Here is a 21,711-nt window from a genome sequence, read left to right as displayed (position 1 = left end):
ACGTACTTATAAATAAAAGTAAACAATTTTATATGTAGGACTAAGCAAGTAAATGTTATAAGAATATTTACATGTGGAATTATATATAAAAAAGTTAGTATTTTCGTAGATTTCAGTACCTAAAACCTTGATGGTTTGATCGTTTTTTGCACCTGTTTATTCGTTTTACTGCGGCGTCTTTGAAAATACTCAGGTGGCATGACATAACATTCCTATTATTTGATAAGCTTTAGATTATTCAGTTATTAAATGTTTGAAATTATTTGTCTTTGCGGAAAACACTATTTAAAGAATATGGGGCCCTTAACATAGGAATTGTTATTTTTTTAATGAATAAAATTTACGTTTTCTAACATTCAATCATCATTTACTCAAAAACTTTCCTATGTAAGATGGCAACATTTTAATACTGTCGGATCGACAATGAAACGATCTTTCAGAATCAAGAAAAAAAATGCTATTTAAAAACAAATGATGATGTCATTACTCGAAAACAAATGACGGTTGAAAATCGCCTTTTATACTGAAATATGTATTGTTCGAGGATTTTTCCCAAAAAAAATTTGTATCGTTTTTACTGAATTTATTCCATACTTTAGGCGCGTATATAGAGTCGCCTGATATTTATGGAAACGACCGATTATCTCCTAAAGTAAGTAGCGATAGCTATACCCAACCGTTTTAGGTTTTTTAAAATCTATTACAACAAAGAAAAATTAAAGAAAAGTTGCTTTTTCTTTAGTGGAACTTCCTGTATATTATTCCATATTTCAATACTTCTCGAAATTCTAAACAAAATTCATCACATCATTTTTTTCTTTTATTAAAGAATGCAATATTTACGGAGAGCACTCCCTTCTGTTTTGCTTAAAAATAAAAAAAGAGCTTTTGAGACAAATAACCTTCACAGTACTAAAGACAATAGTTCGATTTATCGTCAGTAAAAATTTGGAATTTTTTTTTATCAATTAACAAAAAAATTACGAGTTAAAGTGAAAGGTATCAATTTTGGAGGCAGAAAATCGTGATTTTTTTTTAACATTTTCATTAATAACTAAAGAATGGGACAACGGAACTAACTGAAATTTAAGCACACAATAGAGTAATAGTGCGGCTATATATGGTCCAATTTTCAAATCTTTTTGCCTCTACGTTTTCTTAATATCGGTTTCCAAACTCAGGGGTCTATTTCATTTATTTCGATAGTAGATACTTACTAGATATTGTTGATGTAATTCAATGCTAGCTCGTAGAGTAGTTGTTTCTCGCAATATCATCAGTTAGGAATATTGTCTCTGAGATTAGATGCCTTTTGCATTCCTAGATTTTTTATATCGAAGAACATTGTTTGACTTAATTTGATTAGAAAAAAATTTTTGAGTGAACTTAATTAATATTTACATAATGGGAGCGTATATTTTCCAAATCGTCTCAGATTCTTATAAACTCAGATAACCAATACAGTTCTCATCGAAAGATTAATGACGGACGTATGCGACAAAGATTATGAAAAATCCTTCCAATAAAATATCCATATTCATGATCCCATTTATTAATTCTGAGATTCCTGCTCTGGTGAAACCCGGTCCGACCGCCTCAAATGATAAATTTCCTGCATTGGCGCTGAGAGCGCAAATGACTAACGCAGCTCCACACTTAAATGGACATAGTGGAGTAACGCAAGAATGCTGCGGACACATTTTTTCTCGCTCCTTGTGGGAATGGCCACAGATATCCGTGTGAACCGTATCGGATGTAAGCCGAATCGAAAATCTCTTTTCTACGGCGACGACAAAAACGTCCGGTGGAACGCTGCGGTCTGGCGGCGGTTTGGCTTGGATTCGTTAAAAAAGCGAACGATTTCGATCGAACGTTTCCCAGCTAGTGGACAGGAATTTGATACTTGAGGAAATTGGTGTATACACACAGGCATTTGATGTTCTCGATTATACTAAACTGGCAAGTATTGGAGGAACGTCTAAATGTAGCAGGTCAGTCAGTCCAACGTTGCCAAACATCGACTAGTTTGAGGCGCCAAATTTGAATTTACTTAAAGATGACAGCAGCAAAACTTTAAAATAGTTCTGAATGAAAAGGAGTGAAAGTTAAGCGTGGATCTTACACTGGTCCGTTCATTTTTTAAAATGAAGCTGGAAACGCAGTAACTGTCAATAGTGAACGATATAGAGCGATGCTATTGAACTTTTTGTTGCCTCATTTGGATGGCATGGATTTGGATGACATGTGGTTCCAGCAGGATGGTACCACCTGCCACACGGCAAGTGAAACTATCCACTTGTTATGGCAGAAATTTAACTGATGATTCATCTCAAGTAACAGTGAAGTGACTTGGCCAGCAAGATCATGCGACTTTTTCCTGTGGAGATTCGTAAAGTCCAAAGTCTATTCTGGTCAAATGAATACCATTCCTGAATTAACGACAGAAATTCGGAGAGTTATCGACAAAATTCAACCGCAGGGAAAAGAAGTCGCGTATGCCAAATGAGTCGCAGATGACATCTGCCATATTTAATGGCAATGTCTACACCAGGGAGACTAGACAAGGAGCACGAACTCATACGGGAAAATTGGCAAAATTTGTTCAAGAAATGGCAGAAGTTGGGGTGTCGCTAGTGTTTCATGTGTACCGAAGTGAATGTAGCATAATAAATACGAGTGAAGTAAGCAAATAACCAATTTTATTTTATAATGAGTTGAGTAGATATATCGGAGAGGTATAGATAGTATACTAACCTAAAAACTAAAAGTCGAGTCAATAATTATTGCAATTTGTTTTTATAGTAGTAAATAAAAAGTTTCGAAAATAATTTAAATTTGGTAATAGTATGTGCAGTGAATGACTGTCAACAGATTTAAATGAAAAACAGTACGTTTGTGATTGCATTTTCAATCTAATGATGTCCAGCAGTTCTATAATACAACTTGACCGAATAGTGGGTTAATATTATGGCAAAAGGTCGAATAATTCGGAAGTTGGAAGCAGCTTCTTTGATTCTCAATAAGGTAGAGAAATTTTGAAATAGAAAGATTTCATAAGTGAAAATATTGTATAATTGAATGATGCATTGTTTCATTATATATAAATCATAAGTCATAAATTCCTTGAAAACTAGTTTCTTTCTACGAACACCAAATTCTTCTCATAAAGCTAATATTTTTTATTATCTATTTAGTTTAATTACAGTCCGGAATGACATATTTTCATTATTTATATAATTCAAAGTAGCCTACATTATTTATTTTTAAATTTTTAACACATCACAAAAATGACATGATTGATTTATAATTCAAACTGCCGCTTTTTTTATCTCCCCTCTCCAAACGGTACATATGGGACACTAGCGCCCTCTTATTTTGGTAAGATTTTTGTTTACATGGAATTTGGGCCGCTTGTATAGTCTCCATGGTCTACACTATAAATAAAGTTCACTCAAATTTCACTCAATTTTACTCAATAATGTATCAATTTCTGTCCACATCCTATTGAGTGAAATATTCTCTCTATTAGTATGAGTACAACTGAGTGAAACTTTTGCATCAGAAATGAGTGAGTATTACTCACATCTGAGTTACTGCTAACTATAAATTGAGCGACTTTTGACTCTATTCTGAGTATATAAAACTAATTTAGAGTTGATTTTTCTCTAATTAAATTTAACTATTATTGAGTCATTTTTTACTCAGACTTATTTTTTAATTAACTAAATATTGAGGACACAAATAAATCACTCATGAATGATTAATTAGGATATACAGTGTTGAAATTAATTCACTTCGCGGGTCCTCCTCCTGTCCTGGCTGAGACCCGCCAGCTGAAACCCGCCACCACCGGCTAAGGCCCGTTCTCCTGGCGATTACATATTTCTGGAGCATCTAACGGGCCCCTACCAACTGTGGTCGAGATTACAGAAGCAATATGTAATTGGAGCCATCTTCACGGGGCCATTCAAATTACTAGAAATTAATATACATTTAAACTCAGTAATGAGCACATTTACTCTGATTTAGGTACAAGTGCACCAAATACGAGTTTACGTGAACAATTTATTTCAGGAGTACCTACATTTGAGTGAAAGTACTCAGTTTTAATTTAGATATAATCACAAATGAGTAAAATGATCAAAATGTCCAATATTGAGTGAAAATGTATTCAATAATTTCACTCATTGGATTCACACCGAACCTTTATTGCTTTCTCTGACACCGATTTTTTTACGGTGTACCCTTTAAAAACATGTAAAAGTTTGTCAAATTTTAGTTAGTAAAATCTTTATTTCCTCATGTGACCTGCTGTGTTTGTTTTGGAATACCCTTCATTAAAAAGTGTATTTTTACTTTGTAATTAAAAAAATGTACTTTTAAATGTTATCACCAAATAGTAGCTTACTTAAAGTCATCACAGATCACAACAATATTATTTATATAATAATCTCATGTAACTGTATTTAGACAAAGAAAATATATTTTTATTTAAATGATAAAATTTCAACTGATATATTTACATTTATTATTAAATAGTGAGGTTGTTCAAAGCTTCATTTATTTCTAAAAAAAAATAAGGTAGTACATTTTTCTGGAAAAAATTTAAAACGTATGAAATTTTCTAAATCTAATTGTAACATTCTGGTAACATTTAGACATTCCTAGCATCGGCTGTTGTTTCACACCAAAATTGTAAATAAAATTAAAACTAGTATATTTTAAAGTGGGATCATTAAAATTAAAATGTAAAGAGAGCCATACCAGCTGTGCTGATTTGTTATTGCTATCACGTTAACATTAATTGTTTGTCTAACTTGTTGTAAAATGTTAAAACGACTAGCTTTGGTAAAAAAGATCAATAATTCGAAAAGATGTTCGAAATTTATTACCCATAATACCAATATACACTGTAAAAGAATCGGTGTGAGTGAAAGGTTAGAGGTTATCTCGTAACCGTGTCTTGGTGGATGGCAATATGGCGTATGGTGTGCTTTGATGTTGGACAAGTATCAGTTTATCCGGTTATTCTAGTGAAAATTGTATTTAAATGTATATTTACATAATTGAAATCTTATCACTCCAATTAATAAATGTACAAAATATAATAATAAAAAGAGCGACGAAAACCTGGTAACTGATAACTGGTACGAGTCCCATGCAAGAGACAGTGGTTTAATTTTTTCTTGAAATTCAGAATTGTATAGTTTTTAAATTCTACAGGTAAACCATTATAATCCTTGCAAGCTTGATAGATAAAGCTTCTAGTGTATACAGTAGTGGCGTGCTGAGGAATTTCTAAGAGGCGCGAGTAACGAAATTTAAATGATGAAGATTCTTTGTGCAGTCTTTGCAATTTCCTGTGCGGATATTCAGGAGTACTACTGACCAATATCTTGAGAGTAAGGCTTAATAGATGCCATCTCCGAATGTTTACAAGGTTAAGATAACCGTTATTTCGAATTAAGTCGCTCATACCTCGTTCAAATTTTCTGACATCGTACGCAAACCTAAAGCAACTGTTCTGAATTCTCTGTAAACGTATTATATCAGTACTAAGTAGCAATCACAATATGACAATCTTGAAAAAATTAAAGAAACACATATGTTAATTTTTAACTTCGAGCTCATTATACTCCTATGAGGTAGTTGCTTTAACGTATTACAAGATGAGCGACAAAGAGTATTTACATGTTTAGTACATCTCAACTCGTCATCAAACAAGAACCCCAGATTTTTATAACTATCAGCAACGTCTAACACAGTGTTTCCCAATTTAACATTGATCTGAGATTTTACGCTGCATCTTTTCTTTTTGGGGCCAAATACTAAGACCTTCGACTTATTTGGATTCAATTGTAACCTGTGAGCGGCTGAGATATTAAGTAATAATGTTAAATCGTTATTGATGACATTATTTGACGAGTTTGCATCCCCTACAGGAAAACTGCAATAAACTTCATCTGCGTAATGATGCACTCTTCACGTATTTAAATATTTATAAAAGTCGGAAATATATAAGGAAAACAGCGAAGGCCCCAATATAGACCCCTGAGGTACCCCATGAGTCACCGGAAAAGTGTCGGACATAATTGAGTTGTAATCTCCCAATCAAGTGTGGACAAAAATTGATACATTATTGAGTAAAATTGAGTGAAATTTGAGTAAAATATCAAAATCTCGTATTCTGCTGTGAAAAGTCATATAGAATAGACAAGTCGACAATTAGCGAACATTTTGGAATATTTTCAATATTGGAAGAGAAATTATGAAAACTATAGAAAAAAATGTAATTAAAATAATGTGGAACTTCACAGTTACAAGAAACGTTTTATGAAAAATATAAAATTAAGTGCTCTCCATCTTCTGATGTAGAATTTGTGTTCGTTAGAGCTTCCGAAATTTGATGAAGATACTCCAAATGGTTTAAAGCACAATTTTTTTCATATTTCTTCACATGTATTAGCATAGAGAGAAGGGGAAGAACTTTCTACTTCCTCTTTTTATATTTCCGAATTCGAAACTCATCGATTATTATTTGCCAGCAAATAAACAAATATTTGAAGTGAGTGCAATTTGTTACAAATATACTTGCCAAAGATAATTGTGAGAGAGAGACTACTAGATTTTCCAGTCCAGTCAATAAAGAGGAATTCGAATCTGACCGATTATTACATTTTCCGTCTAATGAACAGATATTCTAAACTAAAGAAAATGATTGTAAACATGAACTTCAGCGTTCTGAAGCTGCTGCACATATTCCTGGAAATATTTTAGGTTAGAAGTCACACAAATCTGTCAAATCCCTTCGACCAGCGAGCGTTGTACGCGAAGAACAGGTGATCTAATAAAGCAGCGGCCCTATGCTGTCCCCATCCGTACCAGTAAGATCCCGCGGAGGCCATGAATCGGGAGACTGCGGCGCTCGATCAGAACAGATACTCGCGGTGTCCGGACACGATGAAGAGAATTCTCCAGCAACACAATACAAATGGAAGGAACATGAGGTATGCCTGGTACAACACAACCAACAGGACCGGCGTCAAGGCGAAACAAACAACCGGAGTGTCTGAAATTTCCGAAATACCTCCCTCCGCCTCCCGACATTTGTCAAATTTATTTCGCCGACGGTATAAGTAGTCCTATAAATTATTCCGAATGAGATACATTTTTACGGCTATGATTTACATATATAACTGAAATACTTCTAAATGGGACGAGTTATGTATTGTTCGAAATTCATGACATTTAAGTGGTACCTATCGAACAATATAAATATATTTATGACATTTAGATCTTTCGATAAATTATCATAAGAAAGACATAAAGCAGGCATATGCGTAGGCAACCGTAATCGAATCATGTGTTCAAGGAAATCTTCGGACATTTAACGAACTATCAGAGTCGTAACCCATTGTATTTTACATTCCTACGGTCTGTTCTGGTATTGTCTTAATGCCACAATATAAAGAAACTTGAAAACACATATTTAGAATCTTTCCCAACAATTTATGTTCTAGTTCTAATGATCCAGAAATGTTACAACTATTAGATACAGTAATAGGGAATAATTTCTTTCAGGGTTTGCAACATTTTTATAACAATTTCAAACAGTTAATTAAATAGTAAATTGTGTATGGAATTATGTCCTTACCTAAATATTTGTGGGTACACATGTTGCAAGTGACCCATTTTTAAGCACAACGTCAAGAACGCCGCCGGACGCACCACGGGGTTCCCGGAAGCCGACCCCTGCAGAGTGGCGCCAGGACCAGGGACTTTTGCCACCGACTACCAAGCTACCTACGACCGACTTCAACCACAGGCACTTCTCCAGCAAACTCTCAAACTGTCAACATTACTTTTTCTACACAAGTTTAGTTTTGAATAAAAATAGTTTATTAGTACCGTTGAGAGAGCGTTTTATTCTTGTTGTACCGCGAAAGCAACCCTCATATTGTTTGAAATTAAAAAACATGCATGTTATTTTAATCAAACAAAAAATTATTTTTAATATCCACTGACTTACCACAATAACAAGGAGAAACATTTTTGGAACTTCTGTCTCCATCGATAGCTCGGCTGGCTCTATTTACAAATCGCTCAACAAAATGGCCTTGTCCATAAATTCATTGTTATTGCATTGATGGGCCACTTTTTAACGCACAAACAGATACCAGACAGATAGTCTTTTCGCGAAAAGAAAACACAATTAAAACAAAGAAAAAATAAATGGTTTCACTTATACAGTTGTTCACTAATAAGTTTGCTTGAAAATTAAACAATAAAATACACGTTCCCGCAATGAAAACTAGAATAAAACTGATAACTTAAAATTGAACTAAACAACAACAAAAATACTTCACAATTTTTTTCCAAAATTTCGTGGGCAATAATTTTTTCTGGCTTAATCAATGCCGGGTCATTTAGCCTGATTCCTTGGCTTCAATTTGTTTTTTTTTTAATTTTCTGTACGATTATTTTTCATTGAGATATCAGCTGTTGAGTGTAAAGTCACCTTTTCTATGATCACCAATATCTCATAAACTCAGAAGGTGGATTTTGGCAACTTTAGTTGGTATGTATGAGAATTTTTTTATGTTCATTATTAAAAAATTAAAAAACTGCAAAAAATTACTTTTTCTGCTGTTTTGAAAAATCAACCACTACGTTGCAAATATTGTGAAAAGTACCAATGTTTCCTGGTTTTTTTATGTCAATACATGCCCATGAAGCGTGTAGACTCCGAAATCGAACCGTTTTCCTTTTCCGAATCGTCGAACTTTTATAAAAAATTAAAGGAGCAGGTTTATTGCTGCTTAAACATCAATTAACGACGATTAAGATGAAACAAAAAAATTGTATTATTTTTCTCACAATTTCACAGTAAATACTCAAATATCGAAAAAAAAATCAAAATTTGTTTGTTATCTTTTTTACAATTTCACATTGAATATTTCAAATGAAGAAAAAAAAATGTTTTTGTAAAATTTCATTTTTTTTTTAATTTCCAACCTACTAGCAAAGTATCTGACGTACTATACAAGCAAATACTAGAAATACCAAATATATTCGATAACACGTGTTTTCTGGATAAGCTTTGATACCGTACAAATATCGAAAAAAAAATTCAAAATTTAAAAAAAAAATCAACTTCCAAATTTTTCAAAATTTGTTTGAGTTATATTTTTTACAATTTCACATTGAATATTTCAAATGAAGAAAAAAGTTTTTTTATTTCAAATTTTTTTTTAATTTCCGATCCAACAGCAAAATATGTGACGTTGTATACAGATTCGGAAAGTCCCCATGGTACATCGGCCGTTACGTGAGAGCGATAAAGTAAGTCATAGAAATCCGTGCGATAGACAAGGATGGTTACATTGAAGACGTTTCATAATCTGAATAGTGACTCCCATTTCTAACCCGAAACGGGCGGTGACTATTCAGATTATGAAACGTCTTCACTATAGCCATCCTTGTCTATCACACGGATTTCTTTACTTTACTTTGTCGCTCTCATGTAAAAGCAGATGAACCATGTGGATTTTCCAGCCCTGTATAAGCAAATACTAGAAGTAACAAATGTATTCAATAACACGGGTTTTGTGGATAAGCTTTGATACATCAGCAGTAACAGTTAAGTATTGCTATCTTGGTGTTACACATTGGAAATGGATCACATTGTCGTTAAAAGGTAACAGTTAGTATTTTTTCAAAAGTATTAGAAATTCGATAAAATTAAATTAAACTTAAAATTATTAGGATAACGTCAATAGAATAATATAATATGCCTATCAGAATTAAACAAATTAAGAAAATGCCCCTAATTGGACAAAAAACATAATCTAATCGGTATTCTTTCTACCTATCCTAACGTCTGCCTCTAAAGCATATGAAGTCATGTAAAAAGAGCATCTACTCTATATGACGTCATGCGCTTTGTCAGTTAGTAGATTTTGCTACTTCAGCTACGGTTTGTTACGGACACAGTTTGGTCTATCAGCAAGGTACGTGACGTCATATACGTAGATACCCGTAGTACCCACTACGATGACGTCAAGCGCTTCGTCGGCAGGCCTTGTTACATCGGTAATGACGGTTAAGTGCCGTTTCCTCGGCGTCGTATTGGAAACGGACCCCAATTAAGTCGTTAAAATTTGTTAACGTGGCGGAAAAGCCGAGTGGCCGGTCCTAGCTACTGCCCGGTAGAGCGGGTCGTCGGCGGGGGCTCCTCAAAAGGCCGCCGGTCACGTTCCTCGGGCAAGTGAGCTCCTCCGCCATCACGTACAAGAGTTTACGCGAGAACACATCTGTAGCATTGTGCCAGCGCGAAGCATCTATAAGTAAGTTTTATTCGCGTCGTCCCGAGGAGGATCTCTCCGGCCGAAGAATTATTGCGGTATTGCGATCAGTCGTGACGCTATTGTATCGAATCTGATCAAACAGTTTAGAGGGCTAGAAACGGCCGCGTCTCAGTGGTGTAGGTAGGCGAGAGGTCGCTCTCGGAATTGTCAGAAACGCAACGCCCTTTTCCTCAAAGGAGAAATAAATCGACGGTAAATGTTACTGTAATTAAACGTAATTAATTGCAATTAGTTAAAGCTAATTAATTACTTAATTGTGACGGAATGATACGATACTATAATGAAATATCAACTTAAACCAAACTTAAGACATTAACAACATTGTTATTGTGTACTAGCATAACAGATTTTAATTTTTCATATTTTCCTGAAAATATTGAAATACAAATTACTTTGGGAGAAATTGATACATTATCGAGTAAAATTGAGTGAATTTGAGTCAAATTTTTTTACAATGTAATTTGTATTTTTTTCATTTAACTGACTAAAATTAATTAACATTTAAAGAGCTTGAAGAAGTTGATATTATCTTATATACTCTAACTAAATCGGTCTGAGTAAAATCATTGAGTAAATTTTCAGTCAATATTGGGCATTTTGATGATTTTATACATTTTCAATATATGAATTAAAACTGGTAGTTTCACTAATACAATTTTAGTTGTACTCATACTAATAGAGAAAAATTTCACTCAATCGGATGTGGACAGAAATTTATGAAAATAAATCCAATATTTCTTAAAATGTATATAAATGAAAATTAATATAGATTAAATCAAAGAAATCTATGAGGCACAATGGCTTGTCATTAGATATTAAGAATATTATTCTTATTACAAGAGAAATTGCCACAAACAACGCCTCGCTTTTTCTCAAAAGAGAAATAAATCAACCAGCAGCTTTACAGTATATAAGCTTAGTTAATTGTAATTAATTATAATTAATTAAAATTAATATGATTGGAGAGATACGAAATCCAAGTGGAAAAAACTTCAATAACCCTAAAACTAACCTTACGGATTTCAATATTTCAAATTTTCCTGAAAAAATTGAAATAAAAAAATGGTTACTTTAGGAGAATGGACGCAATTGATATAGTTTGCATTTTTTCCTTCTAAAATCAGTTGTCAATCTTTAGAGAAAACTTTTTTATGAAGAGATTGTGAAACCATCTTATAAATAAATGAAAATCAATAAGGATCAAATCAGAAAGTCCTTGAGGCACAATTATATTGGTTCAGATAATAAAAAATGTGTTTATAGTATTATTTTTCTTAGAAGAGGAATTGCTCCGAATTTTCAAAAGAGAGACTAATAAACTTTACTATAATTAAATGTAATTAATTATAATTAGATGCAATTAATTATTAATTGTACGATTAATTATGATGAAGTGAGTAAAATTAAAGAGCAGCACAAACTTCAACTAAACTTAAGACTTGAAACATTATTATTGACCCTAACAGGGGGTAGAGAAGAAACTGTCTATGATATTACGTCATATATAGGGTGATTCAGATGGCCAGTTTGAAACATGGTGGTTAAGAAATTCTTCTTTTATGACAGGGTGTCCAAATTTGAAAAAATTTCTAAAAACATTTGACGCATTTTTATTTAACTAATAATAAAAACACGGTGAATTGTGAAATTCTTCACCACTGGATTACTGCTTCTTTTAGAAACTTGATTTGTGCTCATAAGTGGTATTTTTAAGAAAAAAAGATCTCTTCCGTTTTATTTGAAAATGAATTATTCCCGAATTAATAATAATTAACTTTAACTTACATTGATTACCTTTACCAAGCACTTCAAAAAAAACCTAAATTAAGCGTATGTCTATTTGTTTCTCGAAAAAAAAAATAGGATTGTTCTTCTAGAAATACTATTTTAAATTCAATATAAACACCATTAAAAAAATACAAGTTTTCTACACCGGTTTCGTGATTACATATTAATATTATTTAAAATTGTATTTCCAGAAAAAAAAGTTATATTAATTATTTTGCGAAATGATCAGTTCCAGTCTTGACAAAGATAACGTGAGTTAAAAAAAATGATCTTTAAATATTATGCAACTTGTTTCTTAGAAAACAGCTAAAAGTTACAACCAGTGGTTAAATTTCCAAAATATCAAGTGGTGTTGAATTTCTGATGTTCTTAGCGAAAGCGAATCCCAATATCTCCGCCATTTTTAACTTTATGTCAAACTTTTCCATTATTTTGACTTAAATTTGATGTTTAACAAATGAATTCTGAACCACCACCATAAATGAAATCAATAAGGCTCATGTCGATTTTAATCAACATTTGACTTTGATTTTGACATTAACGTTGCGGTGGAAGAATCTAAGGTATTCCGGTGATTCGGGTCACAAAAAGGGAACGGTCGCAGGAAAAAATTAAACCCGAGCGAGAGTGACCGACACGGGCAGAAGTGAAAGAAGATCCGCCGAGATTATTGATGAATTTCGAGTACGTGACGAAAATGCGAGTACTCGCCCGTCCATCCTCGTTAACGCTTGGAGGTCACCAATAATTAATTATTATTATTTAATTAGCTTTTCACAGCCTACTTAGCAATACAAGGATGGAAAGGCGCGAACGTTATTCAGCCGTGCCGCTCCGCTAAAAACTCTAATGGGCGTAGACGTGTGCACAACATTCATCTCCGATTCGAAAACAGCGCACCGCAGAACGGGTACCCGAGGTCAATATTTCATTTAATGTTTAATTGGGATTTTTCCTCGGGATCCAGTCCGATGCGGAAAATTAATAATTCGAGTTTATCCGTCTGAGAGCCATGTAGGTGTGCTAATGGTCCGACATCGCCCGTGGGTTACGATGCTTTGCTGGAGATCCAGGAAATAATGTAATACAAACTACGGCAATAATATACGCAACAAAGTGAGGGTTCTACAATATACAGAGTGTCCCCGAAAATGATGGACAACGCTTGACCACGGGTTCCTTGGATGAAAATAAGACTATTTAGCCTAACTTACCTATACAGGTTCGGAAAGTCCCCATGGTACATCGGCCGTTACGTGAGTGCGATAAAGTAAGTCATAGAAATCCGTGCGATAGACAAGGATGGTTACAATTGAAGACGTTTCATAATCTGAATAGTCACTCCCACTTCTAACCCGAAACGGGCGGTGGCTATTCAGATTATGAAACGTTTTCACTATAATCATCCTTGTCTACCGTACGGATTTCTTTACTTTACTTTGTCGCTCTCATGTAAAGGTAGATGGACCATGTGGATTTTCCAACCCTGTATACGAAAGTGCACGCCTACTGAGATATAACCTTCTAAATATATAACCTAGTTTTTTCAAATAATTTGAAAACTACTTTTCTTAGAATCTTCAAATTTGGTACAAATATTTTTTCATATAAGATTTTAGAAGATTTTTTTGCTTTTACAAAATTTTGATATCGTTTGTGGATTTCGAGTAAAATTGGCATTTTTTATAGTCAAAAATTCCCATTTTTTAAAAATCATTTATAACTACAGCCTCAAAGCAGGGAATAATAATGAAAAAACGACATATTAAAAAAATAACTACACATTTTTAGTCTTAGTATTATCAATTATCAAAAATAAGCACTAGTAGTTTAAATAAACAATATCAACTAATAATGAGAAAGTCAACATTAACATTTTAAATAAACCTATACTGATATTATAACATTAATTTCATTTTGTATTATTTCCCATAATTCGTTTTCTGTATTTACTGAAAAGTTATAAACTGTTGTCCTCAACTCCTCCCAAAGGAAATAATTACATGGGTTTAGGTACGGGGATCGAGGTGGCCATTTTAAAGGGGCATTATTTCCTCTACCTATCCAGCTGTTAGGATAGTAACATGGAACTTTTTGAAAGCCAACCTCTACCGCTAAACGCCTTGTACTTACTTGCGGAATTTCTTCGACCTTTTCCAAAATTTGTTCCTCCAGCTGAATAGTTCCTGCCGAACGTTGTCCACGATTTAATGTTATAGGTGAACAACGCCCTGTTTCCTGAAGGCGTCTCTCCCCATTAGCAAATGTTTTGTGATTTGCAATTCTTCGATTAGGAAATCTTTCAGCATATGTTCGACACAACAATTTCCCTCACAATAACCCAAAACTAATAACATATCAGTTTGTTCAGCAAAAGTATAAATTGCAATAAAAAACAAAGTAAGCTAAAATTAAATCACACCTAGATTGACACTGAACCTTTTAATTATTGTTATGAATTTGTTTCTTTGTTACATGGCAAAAAATGTAAATTTTACTCGAAATCCATAAACGATATCAAAATTTTGTAAGAGGCAAAAAATCTTCTAAAATAGTGCTTATTTTAAAAAATATAAATTCTGTCGTCTGTGGCGGACACACAAAAAAGTTACGGGATAGCCAGTGGCGCACAGGCACTAGAAAGAGAACATCCTGTATATGTATTCTCACTAGATTCTGTATTTACATTGCCCTTATATAAAAAAATATATATATACCAAATTTGAAGTTTCTAAGAAACACAATTTTCAAATTATTTGGAAAAACTAGGTTATCTGTTCTATATTTAGAAGGCTATATCTCAGTAGGCGTGCACTTTTGTATATAGGAAAGTTAGTCTAAACAGTCTTATTTTCATTCAAGGAACCTGTGGTCAAGCGTTGTCCGTCGTTTTCAGGGACACCGTGGATATCCAAATTATTTAAGTTGTAATAATTTTCCTAGTTCTGTTACAGTTCTTAGGAGTAAGGAAAAGAATTTGGAACAAGATAAAAAAGTTCACGGATAGCAGTTTACCGTAAAAAATGTCCTAGTAACGAACGAAAATAGTTAATCCTCGATTTGACCTGTTAAGTTATTTTAAAATTATTATACGGTCTGTAAAAAATCCTATGCTTGTTCTGTTGTTAGTTTAGCTCTTTGAAAAAATGTTTCTGTGTATTTCGTGCTTAATTTTGTTCTCACAATGTTCCTAGGATTTGATTCAGTCCCTAAAGGAATAAAAAATTACCAATTTCTAATACTGAGGTTAAAATAACCACCAATCATCAAACTTAAGAACTATAACTTTAGCCACTTTGTCAAAAAATCTATAGAAATAACGATAAAAACTGTATTCGTTGCTCAAGAGTTACATTGGATAAGATATCTGAAAGATCGTCTTTCAATTTCTTTAAAAACCTGTGAAGAATGAAGACAAATCGTGACTTGTTGGGATGTCGACTGTTCATAGTTATTTAAAAATCAATGCAATAGATGGCGTAGTGTATTTCATTTGACGTAAAACAAATGGCGCGTGCTCATTGCTATTTAGTAATTCGAGAGAGATTGTATTTGGGGAAAGTTTATTATTTCACCATTGACAGAATTTTTTTTATTTCAATACTTCAATGCGTTTTTTGTCATTTTCTTGTGAAATTTAACTATTATTTCAAGCCATGAAATTATAATAAACAATTTTCGCAGTTGATAATGCTGAAAATTGTTAAAAGAAGGCCGACTTTGTCGAATAATACGTTGACTTGATACGTGTTAAATCTTTGTTTTTAAACTCTGAGTTTGTTTCGACGCTTTGGACAAAAACCAGCTCGACTATTTGGGGATTTTGCCGTGTTACTTCGTTATCTTCCGTTTCAAAGGGTCTTCAGAAAGCCTTGCTAAGTTACTAGATGGTTACATATAATATTTATTTTAATAACTATTGCCCTTTACTGGTTACGATATGAACAAATATTAATATTAACTAATAATTAATAACACGTATTATACCAACAATAAATATACCACGCCAAACACTGCTCTCTACGGCACTGACAAAGCCACCAAACTAATTATAGAATACCATGCAAAAAATTATTTATGACCCAGTGGACCAATACAGGTTTGCTTTGACGACCAGCGCGTCACCGTCCATTCTACATCAGGCGGACTGGCTACCAATACCGGTCTCCCCCAATGGCTATTCGAGTATAAATTAGAAGATTGCTAAAGCATATGAAGAAATTTCAAGCGAAGTGCAGACGGTCCTGTGCTTTAAGATTCACATGGTCCAATTGATATCGTAACAACTATACCTAAGCTTTCGTTTGACTCCTGGTATATTTTTCTACCTCAACTGTAAGTCAAGATATTTGATTTTGGAACACCTCTTCTGAAAATAATACAATGTGCGCCGCATGTTAAAAACTGTAGACGCTCTAGAGAGAAAGGGCTAGAATTTGGGTACTCGTCTCCTCTCTCTCTCTCTCTGTGTGTCTATAATCGTTGTGGAAGGAGTTGCATTAACCAATCACATGCCTGCTAGAGAGAGAGAGAAGGATGGTATCCAAACTATCTCATTATCTCTCTGACACTCGTCTACACTGTTACTGTAAGCGTGCTTCTTCCATTAGTATATGCTCTAAGTTGTTCTCAATTTCATAATAAAGTAACTAATAGTGCAATAGCTTGATGAAAAACGGAAGGTGCTTTATATTAAAGAGTTCATAACTTCATTATGTAAACAAAAAGCATAAGACAGTACAATGAGTATCGTGTTATAGTTGTCGTAGGTAAAGAGCGATAATCCCGCTCGGCCCCGCTCCATCCAGAGTCATATATCCGGCTAAAGATATTGACGCGAATAGGAGGCATCAGGAGACGGGTTGTATTTCATTTAGTAAAGAACAGGTGGCGCGATTTAGAAAATTAAAGAAGTGCTATAGATGGCAGATCGTATTTGATTTGTTAACAGCATTTGGAGTTTATTGGTTATTTTAATCCTGTAATTGGAAAGGATAAATTACCAGTGATTTAAAACTGAAAATGTTATCGATAGCGTAGCTTATAAAACTAATGTCAACTTTTTAATGCTTTGTTTCAATATACTTACTTCAGAAAAAAAGTCAAGGAAACCTTGAACCAAGAACAAAGTTCATTTCGCTATTTTCACCACCATTGAGACATGATCATGACTAACTTCACTAACTACAATTTATAAAAGTAAAACATACCTGTACATATTCGGCACATATATCGATGTTCGAGACGAAATTGCACACATCGTCCACGGTCCAGCTGGAGATATCCTCGTGTAGTTTTGGACTCTCACTCTCTGCCCTTCTAGGAGCTGGAGCGCCGCTCCCGTAGCTCGGACTACTCGACGAAGGCGTCTTTATCCTGGGCTTCTTGGCGGGAGGCGCCGCTGAGGAAAGGTCCAAAGGCGACGAGGTGTCTTGTCTTTTCACATTCTTCAGCAGACCCTAAAACGAGGAAACAAATTTAGTAACAAAACATTTTTCGAAATAGATGATTTCTTCTTGCCTGGAGTTCCGCCTCTTTGGCACTCCTCACCATAGCCAGGAGTGTCTGGGTGGTGGACATGTCTATCAGGGGCGGGAATATGGCGGCTCCGGTGACGCCGACGAAGGGGTTGAGCACGGGGAAGTCGGTTTTCTTGTTGTTCGATTCGTTCTCTTTATTTTGGGGGGCTGCGAGGGAGGGTAAGAGGTTCGGGAATGACGGTTTGAAGCGGGGGTCCAGGGGCGGGGGGAATCCGTTCCTCGCTGCGTTGAAGTAGCTGAAACCAAGCAGATTTTCTTATGAGAACGTATTTTGAAAATTTATAAAAATAATTATTCTTTTTGCTCTTGTCCAGGAACTGATAACGAAGTACTAAGTCTCTTTTCAAATGGATGTTCCTCAGAAGAATGAAGAAGAAACAAGAAATAAAATACACGAAAGAAGTTCCCGTTGATAACACAGGCCGACAAAATTTCAAAAAAAAAAGTTCCAGAAATCAGACACTATGCTTCCGAAGTCATTTTTCGCTCTGAATTCGAATCTGGCCTTAGAATTGTTCCATCACCCTAGGTTTCCGAGATATTCTAACCTAAAAGTGTAAAAAACACGTACTTTTGCTATATTCAAGGTTATGTAACTTGGCGAAAAAAAATTTTTTTCTCAAAACTGAAAACATCATTGGAAACGCATTTTTTTATTTGGAAAAAGCTCTATTTTTCGCGGAGATATCGTCAATTTAAGATGACCAGTATGGCTATATTATTACATCATGGCTAACCCCATAACACTGAGGGCTGCTAGCCCTAATTGTTAGGAACGTTAACCCCAAGCCCTATAACCCCACAACACTAAACGGAGCAAGCCTTCATCGTCAGGAAGGTTAACTTCAAGCCCTATAACCCAATAACACTAAGCGCTGCGAGCCCTAATCGTCAGGAAGGTTAACCCCAAGCCCTATATGTCTGGAAGGTTAATCCCAAGCCCTATTGGGTTATTGGGTTATTTGGGTTATTGGGGTTAACCTTCCTGACATATAAGGCTCGTAGCGCTTAGTGATATTGTGTTATAGGTCGAGCCATGGTAATAAGGTAGCTATACTGATCATCTTTAATCGACGATATCTCCGCGGAAAATAAAGCTTTTTACAAATAAAAGGTTTTGAAGGGGAAAGATAGTAGTTTCCAATGATATTTTCAGTTTTGAGAAAAAAAAATTTTTCGCCAAGTTACATAACCTTAAAAATAGCAAAAATACGTGTTTTTTGCACTTTTAGGTTAGAATATCTCGGAAACCTAGGGTGATGGATCAGATTCGGATGCAGCGCGCCAAATGCCTTCGGAAACGTATTGTCTGATCTCTGGAATTTTTTCCTTGTTGGCCTGTGTAATTCATTCAATCCTTGCCAAGCTATCCTTGTAAACGATAGTTAATTTATTTCCACTTTCTAAAGATAGAACTTCATAAATGTCAAAACCTGAATATTTTTTCTCGGTGTTATTTCTTCCATCATTTCGTAACTAGTTTCCTTTCTTGTGGTAACGTTCCTTTAGAACAACGTTCTTCATTGTTAAGTTTGTTTTAAAATATACCTAGTTCAGATTTAATTCAGTTGTTGAGGTCAAAACAACTACCAACATAACTAGAAAATATGAGACAATTCATAGCTACATTGATTTGCATTTCATTCCTAGTTTTGTTATTGAAACGTTTCTAGGATTTAATTCAGTTCTTGAAGTGAAGGAATAGACTACAAGCCCATCGGAAATTTTCAAGGGGTCATTTGACCCAGCATGAATTACTTAAATTTTCGGAAAATCAGAAATTTTCCTGGCTTCCGGTATTGCTATTTTTGTACGGCATTAGGCTGAGGTTAATTTTTTTTGTATAACCTATATACTTTAGAAATGCGGTACAAAAATGTTTTGCCGAAAACCACTCCTCCCTTGGTGGACAGGTTTAGTTTACCTGTGTACTCACCTGTACCAACAAGAATTGACAGCATAGTTTCTAAAGTTATTGTTATATGTGGTAGTATTGATTTATAAGTAATTCATGCTAGGTCAAATGACCCCTTGAAAATTTCCGATGGACTTGTAGTCTAAACGGTTGTAAGTTTCTGATTCTAATAAGCACCACATCCATATGAAGTACATATTTTTGTTTTCAGTTTCTTCGAAAAACTACTAATAATAAAAGCAGAATCTGTAACTTTACAAAGACAACGTACTATTTAAAAAAAATTGGATAAATAGCGTATTGTACTTCATTTGGTGAAGAACAGATGGCGCCTTATATGTTACCACAACAGTTCATAACTTCACACATACAAACAGCTGAAGAAAAGTTGCTCTTTGGTTGTGGGTAAAGCAAAAGAGCGATAATCCCGCTCGACCTCACTGCATCCGAGATCATATATCCTGCCAAGAATATTGGCGCGCGTTCTTCAGTTCCTTCATAGAATCGCGAGAAATAGTATAAAAAATAGTGACTTACTCATTGGGATTGGCGTTGTTGTACTTGGCGGCTAGACTCCTCATGAAGTCGCTGTAGTTCCTGCCCGAGACAGCGGCGGGTAGCAGGGGATTCTCCACAGCCGGAGGTGTGTCCGGATGGGAAGCAGAACTAGGGGTAACCGAGCGGGACCTGCTAGAGGTGTCGGGAGTGCCGGGGCTCAGCCTCTCCGACTTAACGTGGTTGTTGTTGTTGTGCAGGGCGTAGTCCGACGCGGTGATGGGGGTCGCGATGGGACCGTTGTTGTTTACGGAACGGTCCATACGTCTCCTCCGCATGGGTTTGGTGGCCTGGTGGATCTGCGTGGGCTCCAAGCCTTCAGCCGTAGACGCCGTCTCACCTGGAAAAATAAATGAAGGTTATATTACACATCTAGGCATAAAACAACAAAATTAAGAGAAAAGTTACTTTCTACAGTCTTCATAAATGATTACAAGCCACGTGACTAAGAACTTAGACCACCAACATTGCAAGGCTGATATTATCAACTAAAAATGATTCGTTTACAATGAACAATGACAAACCGTTACGTTTACGCTCGAGATAATGCGATCACTGATTGGTTAAATAAAATCTCATGAGCAATTACACCAATCTATAGCCGTTGAAACAGATTGTCGTGTTTTAATGTAATACTGATCTTATTCGTTTAATAATTTTTAATTTTACCTAAATTTAATTGCCAACGTGAAGGAAATAGAGTTACTGGTCATGTGGCTTGTTTTTTTTACGAAGGCACCACTTACTTTCCCTGTTTCTTAATAAAATTATTGTTTGTTATTAACAAAATTTATATTTTTACATTTTGTGTGAATTACAGAAAAATTACAAAATTATAAGCATAATTTAGTGTAAATTAGTAATTTTTAATAAAATTTGTATCTGTACAAATTTTAGACTGTTTCTATCCTATTTATAATGGTTTCATTTTATTAATGTTGTAAATTTTCGCTATAAAATGGAAATTATTGAAAGTAAAGTGTTATTTTTACACTGAAAAAACAATTACTTTCTATTAAAGCAATCGGTTGTTTTGAATTCAGTTAGTTTGCATTTATGCTGGTTACATTGAGTTAAACCAGTTACATTCAATTCCATTTATTTGATTTGTTTGAATTAAAAAAAGAAACAGTTTACAATAGATTTGTCTATAATTAACAAATTAGATTTAATATAATCATTTATGATTTTAGAATATTTGTTATGCAAATTAAAAGAATAAATTTTTAATACAAATTTATATTCGTTTTTATTTAATAAATATTATTTTATATTGGCCTATCTAACATTACAATTAAACTTTAAAGGAAAATTATTCCAAATATATAATTTCTTAAATGTGAACCAGCTGGTTATAAAAGTTAAATTTTTATATAGTTTAAAACTATTATCAGTTCAATAGTAAAATATATTATTTAAAAATTATTCCAATCACGTGACCAAGTTGTGTTCTCCCCTGACAGTCGTATCTTCGCCATCATGGCGACTATGTATGCAAGCTGCCTGTAGTGTATTGTTTAGTTCAGTAGGCTAGTATGGACCTCGG

At 34.3% G+C, this 21,711-nt stretch overlaps 1 protein-coding gene across 1 annotated transcript in view; it reads right to left on the bottom strand.

The window, feature by feature from the left end:
- LOC108911586 overlaps positions 1–21,711 on the bottom strand; it is a 151,797-nt gene that overhangs the window by 85,944 nt on the left and 44,142 nt on the right. Inside the window, exons 3-5 of the mRNA XM_018716561.2 lie at positions 20,148–20,505; positions 17,676–17,931; positions 17,366–17,614 (exon numbers count right to left, since the gene is read on the bottom strand). Of these exons, the coding sequence (XP_018572077.1) occupies positions 17,366–17,614; positions 17,676–17,931; positions 20,148–20,505 (863 nt within the window). The remainder of the gene's footprint in view (positions 1–17,365; positions 17,615–17,675; positions 17,932–20,147; positions 20,506–21,711) is intronic.

The sequence above is a fragment of the Anoplophora glabripennis genome, unplaced genomic scaffold, assembly GCF_000390285.2.
Source record: "Anoplophora glabripennis isolate ALB-LARVAE unplaced genomic scaffold, Agla_2.0 scaffold525, whole genome shotgun sequence".
Classification (NCBI taxonomy): domain Eukaryota; kingdom Metazoa; phylum Arthropoda; class Insecta; order Coleoptera; family Cerambycidae; genus Anoplophora; species Anoplophora glabripennis.
The sequence above is the reverse complement of the archived record's forward strand: the minus strand, read 5'-3'. Positions and strand labels throughout refer to the sequence as shown.